The sequence below is a fragment of the Cynara cardunculus genome (genome assembly GCF_001531365.2).
Source record: "Cynara cardunculus var. scolymus isolate 2C chromosome LG 17, CcrdV1, whole genome shotgun sequence".
NCBI lineage: Eukaryota > Viridiplantae > Streptophyta > Magnoliopsida > Asterales > Asteraceae > Cynara > Cynara cardunculus.
The window spans coordinates 34,861,952-34,870,977 of record NC_037544.1 but is presented as its reverse complement, the minus strand read 5'-3'; the positions used below and the strand labels follow the sequence as shown (position 1 = coordinate 34,870,977).

The following is a 9,026-nucleotide window of genomic DNA, read 5'->3' as shown; positions in this document are numbered from 1 at the left end:
ACCCAGTACAGGAGCCTCGCGGGTGAACTACAATATCTTACTTTTACTCGCCCTGATATAGCATATGCAGTACAGCAGATCTGTCTATTTATGCATGCTCCTCGCGAACCACACTTTGCATTCATGAAGCGCATCCTTCGTTATATCCAAGGCACYCTTRATCATGGTTTGCGCATACATGTCTCCCGCGCTCAGTCCCTCACAGCGTATTCTGACGCCGACTGGGGCGGATGTCCGGATTCCAGACGCTCAACATCCGGGTACTGTATTTTTTTGGGAGACAACCTTGTCTCATGGTCCTCCAAACGGCAACCCACCATTTCCCGATCTAGTGCTGAAGCCGAATACCGAGGTGTCGCCAACACCGTTGCCGAAGCAAGTTGGCTCCGTAATTACGTTGTACATGGGTGTCTTTTGTCTAGAATCGAAGGTCGTGATTTTTGATAGGGTGTTCTTTCTAAGTTGTTGTAAGAACGACAGTTTGAAGGGTAATAATACCGTTGGCGCTGAATATTTGATTGCAATGAAAACCAAGTACTATGGTAATAACTCATTCTCACATTGCACACTGTTTTGCAGCTTCTTCCATTTATGGAACTTTGAGAGACAAGCCTTCTGTTTTGGAGTTACGACTACAAAGCTTTGGAGATATGAGTTTTGGAGATGTACACTATTTTTTGATTGAATATAAATGTAAAAAAATGATTATGTTTATTTAATTTGTATTTATATAGAAATATATGTATCTGTATAGAAAAATATGGAGTAAACTGATTATTTAAGAAAAAACTATTTTTGGCGACGGTTTACTGACGAACTATCCATCGGTGAAACTAATACTTGAAAATCCATGTCTGTTGGAAATCCGTCGGTAAAAGCAATATGTTGCTGATTTGCCGTCTCTAATTCGTCGCTAATGGTGGTCATTGCTAATTCGTCGTTGATACAATCCGTGCTAATCTGTCGATGGCACAATCCGTCACTAATTCTTCGCTGATCCTAGACATTGCTAATCCATCGCTGAAGGCATCACCCACCACTATTTGGCCGATGAACTATTGTGTCGGAATTGAGCATTTGCGACGAATTATCGATGGATTTATCCATCGCTGATAGGGCCTAGTTTTGTAGCGTCATCTTTAATAATATGTGCCCTATAGTGATGTTATATTTAATAGACAATGGAATTTAAACGTTTAGTTTGACAAACTTTAAAGTTAGTCTTTATGGTTGTCACTAACTATCAAGTTTCATCCCTAGTTTGACAAAATTTAGAGTAAATTAAATTCTTAGGGGATGTTTGTTTACCTTTTAATAGTTCCATTAAGAGGCGGCCTCTAAATCGCTAATAGGTGAATCTTTTTTGGCAAAAAAATTAGTCTGTTTTTTAATGGTTCTAAAACTCTCTGAATGATTTTGTATATGGGGTCTCCCTTAACCATTCAACACCCTAATTTCATTCTAAACAATTATATATCATTTTGTACTATATTATAACCATTCAGCAATAATCAAACAACCATAACCTTGAGCCACAACAAAACTAAAACATACTTTGCTATATATTATATATAGCAAGGGGAGAGAGGGGTGAGGGGCTCGAATGCGGAGAAATAGAGGAGAGAGGAAACAAGGGAGAGATCGGTGGCTGGCGGTGAAGGAAATTGCCGGAGAAACCGGGTTCTCTAGGGTTGGAGGCCGGAATCAATGCTTGCTTCTCGAGGGATGGGGTTAGATTCAGGGGTTGTTGAGTGTATATATAATAATATATTTATTAAAAAGAAATTCAAAAAGACCAAAATGCCCTTGAGGTTAACCAACTTTTTTAACATATTAAAATTTTATGTTTTTGCAAAGACTAATTAACTTTAGGAAAAAAGATATATATTTTATTGCATTAATTTGATCTCAATAATTCAAATTCTAAGGATATTTTGAGCCAATGTGCAAGTTTTTGATCTGATCCTGTATGATAAGAATTTCCTTGTAACCTTTTTTTTTTTTTTTTTGACATTAATTTAGAGTCACCATCTCTTCTTGCTGGATTTACATTACTAAATCGATAGTTAAACTACGTTAAATCCTTGAGGTATTTATTGTTTTCGTTATCAAGTCTTCGTTGTAATGTGATTGGTTAATTTGTTCTTAATGTTGTTCTTTGCACTAAGTTATTTGATAATTGGGATCTTAGTGTTTGGTTTTAGATACACGAATATCACCCAACATAATTTGTATAAAAACTATTATTCTCAAATAATTTAAGCCCGTTCATACAGAATGCATTGAAAAGCATGTGCAAATGTCATTTTCGAATGTTAACATCAAAATGGTAAGACCATAGTTTCCTTCTATAAGTAGCAATCATCAAGAACTCAGACGAACCTATTTTTAGAAGAACCCCGTCATCTTTCTAAAAGTAGCAGCTTTCGAGGACTCACATCACCAGCCTATTTTTGGAACCCATCCACCTCTTTCACTTGATAAATGTTGTGTATTTTGTTGAAAACATGAAGAACTAAACAACAGGGCCGAATAAAGACGAGGCGTTGGGCTTTTCCAATGGGTCGTCGGTTTTTGGATTCTTCTTACTGTTATTTTCAAGACCTTATCGGATTAGTCGAGGTATGCGCAGGTTGACTTAGATACCCATGATTACACAAAAATAAACATCATATTATCCTCGAAGCTAGGTCTTTCCATCTATAAAAGGAATGCCCTTATCTGCTTCTCGTCCCCAAACAAGTAAAAATCTCACTATATCGATCTGTAGGGTTTCACTAAGTAGACAAAGATGGGTTTGGTGACCAAGGCTATCATCTTGATCTGCATGGTCGTATGTCTAATTTCAGTTGCCGATGCCATTTCCGGCCAAGCAACCATATTCAATCCGCCTTATGCTCGTACGTATTGATTCTTTTGTTTTTCAAGCTTTCACTATCATAGAGCTTAAATTCATGGTTTGAGCTTTTTTCAATTCATGCCCGTAGCATCAACCTGTTTTGGTTCACAAGACAAAGGTGTTATGATTTCAAAAGCGCATAGTGGCTTGTTTGCCAATGGATCTGCGTGCGGGAGAAGGTACCGAGTTCATTGTATCAGTGGAACCAACAAAGCCATTCGGAATGCATGCACGGGAAATAGTGTCGATGTCATGGTTATAGACCGTTGCAACATGTGTGCAGTGAACCAACTTGAACTTTCGGAAGAGGCCTTTGCAAAGATTGCTCGTGTTGAATTGGGAAGAGTTAACGTCGAATACGAACAGTACCTATACTTCAAACTCTTCTCTTCTTTTTCGTGCTTATCGTTTTCATATGACTTTCTACTGATTGCGATTTCTTGTGGTTGTTTTCAGGATCTGATTCTACAAAACGAAGCATTTTAGGAGCTTTAGTACTAAGAGCAAATGAATAAGGAAGACTCAATAGAGAGTTTTGTCGTGAAAATTATCAGCATGTTGAATAAACCTTCACACTTTTTCTTCTATAAGGATCTAACAAGTCTCTTGAACTAATATAGATTAATTTGCATTAATTAATAATTAACAATCAATATTATACTTCTAAAACATGCATCTTCAATGTGAAGTTCATGAAATTTCTATTAAGGAAACTACCCATTGACCGTGTATTAATTGTATTTCTTTTTCACCTTTAAGCTTTATTTAAATAGTTATTGTGATTGATATTATTTATCATAGAATTAGTCGTAGATCTCTCCTAACCATTGTATGTATGCAGTGGCGGATCTAGAAACTATTATGGTTGGGGGCACGCTTAGGAGGGTCGAAATTTTTTTGAAACCGAATAATTCGTCCGAACCAAAAAAGGTTTCGGGTTTTCATTTTCAGCTTAAACTGTTCGGTTAACCAAATAAAGATAACTGATGYGGTTGAAGTAAGCCAGACATTGACCCTACAATTTGTATTTGTTGAGTGAATATGACTTGTATATTTACCTTTTCATGTGTGGTACTGACTATCCTGCTTACTGAAATGCAATGAAGTGGTGGARAGTRACTTCTAARGCTTATGTTTTAATCTTTTAGTACTCTTCTTAAGATGAGCACCCAAGGAGACCTATCAACTAGGAATTATTCCATCTGCCTGATCATATAATTCACAAATAACACTTGGATCTTTAATTGTCATGCATACTGCTTTTCAACACAAAATTGCAAAATTAACCTAACATTTCCATTTGTCTAACATTTCTATTTTCCTACAAAATAGAATTTTTACCCGAACCGAAGGCCGAATCAAAAACCTAAGTCGCGCTGCGCACATGCAGCCTGCTGGTCGGCGTCGGGACTGGTTGCAATCTGGTCGCACTTCGCGTCTTCGCAGACTCGCAGTCGCAGCGAGCCAGGCAGCCACAGCGTGTCAGCGTCACAGGCTCACAGCGATGAACAGCACAGCACTTCGCCACTTCTGTGTCTTCTTCGGTTCTTCCCTAGTTCCCTGTTCCCTGCTTCGGTAATCGACTAATCGGTGCTATATGCTACTAATCGGTGCTATATGCTACTTTACTTACTGCTTCCTTTTCGTCTCTTCCCAGAAGGACCAAATCTGTCATCTGTGACTGTGAGTGTGAGGCAGTGAGGGGCCTCTTACAAAATCATGTTGGGGGCCCAAATGAGAAAATTAAAAATTACAACTTAAAAAAAAATATTGGGCTTTGTAAAAAAAAATTTGTTGGGGGCCCAGGACCCCAATGGCTTCTCTTTACATCCGCCCCTGTATGTATGTTGAAAATAGCTATTTATAGCCTTTGTATTCTGTCTAATAAAGATAGAACTTTTCTATTCAAATCAAGTTATTATAATTTCCTACCTATTGTAGTATATTGTTGATAGGAATCCATGATTTCACACAATTTAACTAAAATAAAATAAGAACATAAAAATTATTCTCAAAAAGTGTAATAAAAAAAATTAATTGAGCATTTTATTTCTAAAATGTCCTAAATAACTTATTAAACCATCCAAAACGTGATATAAACTTAAGTTGTACAAAATGATTTATTAAGACACTTAAATTTCTTTAGCGTTCTACATGTCCCATTTTATTGCAGTGTATCCTAATGTTCAAGATTTTGCACCTTTAGCCCCCGGTCCATCTTTTTTTTCCTTTTGGTTATTCTTTTCTGAATTTAAAACTCAAAATGATTTTTAAAAAATCCTTGTAAATGATGAGGCCAACTAAGGGTTGTTTGTTTTTTGATTATCGAACTTATAATGTCATGTATGGCTTAATCTGTTAATCATGCATCAATGTTTGTTGTGGCATATTCATTCATAAAGATGATTGCATAATTGCTCAACCGCATCCCATAAGCTTATTACATTAAGCTAAAACTTGCCATACTCTCTCCACAAAGACTCTCTCTCACCTTCATGATTGTGTCATCCCCGTCTCCTCCTCCCTGCTCATCTAGCTGCTTTAATTTGTGTTACCTTATTTTTTGCCACGCCCGTCTCTCGTAAGTTCATGTATATGCTAATCTCTCTCTCCTCACATTTTCCAATTTCAACCTAATTCACTCCTAAGAATGGATTGTATTTGATTGTAACGGGTCATATAGTGATAAGGTTACATTTGATTACGGTTCGTACTGGGTCACCTATTGGGTTTTAATGAGCCTTATTAGGTCGTAATGTACTGTATTCAATTATGTTGGTTGTAATGGGCCATATAGTAACGTATTGGGTTATAACAGTTGTGTCATGTTAGTGTATAGGATTCTATTGGGTCATATAGTGGCATATTGGGTTATAATAGGTCATATTGAGCTGTAATGAGAAAAATATTTGGTTTTTTTAGTGATCCCCCTTATCCTTCCCGATGATCCTGTTGCCACCTTCCATATCTGGTAAAACCTTTCTCCTCCCATTCTCTGGTGATGACCACTTTCCACCACCCCAACCATCAACACAAATTCAGAAAGCCATAAAGACACCAAATCGAGAAACTCATCTTTCTATTTCCTATTAAAAAAATCCATTTTTATCAATAACATATGAAGTCATGTGCATCGTCATCAAGAACATTAACATCTCTAAATCTAGCAATAAGATCCAAACAGACATCAATAACATAGAGCATAAAATAACAAATTTGGAAATTTGTGATACAAAACTTTCATCATACCATAAATCAAATCAAAACCCTGAATCTGTGTAATCTGTAAAAGAAAAAAAATCAGAGGATAAACCTCCTAAAGTGTTGATTTAAAACTCTAGATCTATATGTTTAGAGTTGAATCACTAAATCGATTAGTTCAATTTTGAATTGAGCTTTAAGGATTCACATCATTTGTAACAACCTGCAATTTCAAATAACATATAACGAGATTTTATTCAAAAACAAACCTAATTCAGGATACAGATTTGGTTCACACCTAACAAAACTATACAATATCTCAACTAAGCTACACAAAAATTACTAACATGTTTCCTATACAAAAGAAAATACAGAGGGAATAAGATCAAAATTAACATTTGTTCCCACTTATCTAACTTCATAACCAAGAGATACCACTTAAAGTAGTCCTCATATCTTACCCTTTCCCGTATCCTCGAAGCGAATCTGTCCTAAAATACATATTTTTTATAAACAAAATAAGGATTAGACCATATGATCTGGTGAGGATCCCTGTCAATAACCTAATCCAGTAAAAATCACTTTTATGTAAAACCATTAATCAAATAATCAAGATGTGTGCTCGCAAGACTATATCCCTCCCGAGGAAACTATCCACAATAGTTGCTTTTATAAAGATACATGCTCTGATAGGATCACAATCAATATCGGCAATGGAACCACACGAAACACATTTGTGCGCTAAAGTTATCCCCCCCTATGTGGACCATTACGGCCTCACGCTTACACGTGCTTCTATTGTGTAAGTCCCTTTACCCAAGTAACAGTCACCAAACCACATCTATTAATATCATACAACATATATCAATTATCATATCACAGTTAACTGTAAATTTAAAACATACGAATGAAGTATAACATTAATATATAAACCATTTTATAGAATGCATTTCAGTTTAAAAAAGAGTATAAGAAAAGTCAAATTGATCACCATATATGATGCTATAAACTCTTATTCGATTACAAATCTCAATACCAAACATTCGAAGCTAGATAAGGGCATGGATCACAATCTACAAATATAGACTCAACCTTATCTCTAAACAGTTCCTAAGTCACGTACACAATGCCCCAAAAGACCCCAAACGACACGAAAGAAAAACCAAAAACTCACATCACCAACGACTTAGGCGACTAGCCACACAACTTAGGTTGAAGAAAGAGGATAGAAGAAAGAGTTCTTACCTAAAAAACTGAATTCAACCAATGAAATCTATTCTTAAGCTCAAAATCTCCGTACGTCCTCTAGACTAAAACACATACATACAAACACTTTACACAAATCACTTATTTGGAACACTTTAGAAGATGGAATGCTTTTATATGAGACAATTTTCAATATGAACCTCTTAAAATAGCAAAATAGCCCAATCGCCCCCCAAGAATTCTATTTTAATCACAACTAGCTAAGTATGGTTACCACGTCATCTACATCTTACATCTTCCACATATCAACTTTATGGTCTTTGAAAACCATGATGGCAAGACCAATATTAAGTAGGGACGACAATGGGGTTCAAGAAGAGAGAGAGAGAATATTCTAACTTGAATCGGCATGCTCAGAAGCTAGACCAAAACCAGGAGGGGGTGTTTGCGGGAGAAAAAAAAGGGGGGTGAATTCTTAGGTGTAAATGATACAAATCGAGTTTCAAGTATTGGTATACTCAACTCGAACTTGATTGTCATTTCTCAAGCACGATCTTGACTCAAAAATTCGCGAGTAGTTAAAAACTAAACTCAATAAACTCGAACTCGTTAACAATTTTCTAAACTCAACCACAAGGATGGTGCCTGATTAGTTTGAGTTTGGCTCCACAAGTCAAAGATATCCAGAGGTCTCAGGTTCAAATTCAAGGATGAATAAAAATAGATAATTTTACAATTAGTTTTCAATCAAATACATTTAGAAAGTTAGAAAAACATTTAAAAATAAATCTAAAGAAACATTTTTAACTTAAAGGGTACGTTTGGTACGCAGACAGGACAAGACGGGACATAACATGACAGGACAATTGTTCAGCGTTTGGTAAGACATGACAGGACTGGACAGAACTGGTTAAAATGATCAATTTACCCCCAAGAAAACAATTTATGTAATTTATTAAATTATAATAGAATAATTATTTTTTATAACAAAATATATCATTTGAAGTTTTCGTCAATACAATTAAAATGACGCCAAATAAAAAGGTTATATGGTTTTCTATTTTTATTTTTATCTCTTTTCTACATTATTTTTTTATTATTAATATATAATAAATTACATAAATTAATAAAAATATAGAAATCATAGAAAACTAATACTTTGAGAACAGTAAAATGAAAGTTTAAGAAACATAAAATACAATAAATAAAATTTAAAGAATGAATAAAATGTAAAAGAGACTTATTTGATGTTTTAGAAGAGAATTAAGTTTTATTTTGAGATTATATTGGTAAAATATAAGTCTGTTCCACCTTGTTCCACCCTGTTCCATGGGGTAGGGGTGGAACAGGCATGTTTCACTTTATTCCACTATGTTCCTGTCTGTTCTACATAAAATTCATGCCAAACATGGGACATGGATCTCTGTCTTGTTCTGTTACGTCCCTGTCCAGTGTACCAAACGCACCCAAAAAGATGGATGGTTAAACATATATAAATAAAAAAAATTGTACTGTATTTCTTGTCTTTAATTTAACAAACAAAATATAAATAAATAAAACAATTTATGCTTCGGTTTTTGGGAATGTGCATTTCAAAAAATAAAGGCATAATTTATAATTAAAATAAAATAGAAATAGAAGAAATAATGTGGATGTTATTGTTGGGTTTAAAACAAAGGCCCATCTCTTTTTCCTTCCTCATTTCAACACCTGCTCATTC

At 35.2% G+C, this 9,026-nt stretch overlaps 1 protein-coding gene across 1 annotated transcript; it reads left to right on the top strand.

Annotated features, from left to right (window-relative positions):
• The first annotated feature begins 2,765 nt into the window (after nt 1-2,765).
• Nucleotides 2,766-3,385, top strand: LOC112500018 (EG45-like domain containing protein). The gene is made up of 2 exons (XM_025103279.1): nt 2,766-2,900; nt 2,988-3,385. The coding sequence occupies exons 1-2, from the start codon at nt 2,792-2,794 to the stop codon at nt 3,383-3,385; spliced, it is 507 nt and encodes a 168-aa protein (XP_024959047.1). The 5' UTR covers nt 2,766-2,791.
• Nucleotides 3,386-9,026: the final 5,641 nt, after the last annotated feature.

Excerpts from the sequence above, each read along its gene's own strand:
- LOC112500018 (XM_025103279.1), top strand. The coding sequence starts at position 2,792 with ATGGGTTTGGTGACCAAGGCTATCATCTTGATCTGCATGGTCGTATGT. Across the intron at positions 2,901-2,987 it reads ATTCAATCCGCCTTATGCTC|CATCAACCTGTTTTGGTTCA; the intron begins GTACGTATTGAT and ends TCATGCCCGTAG.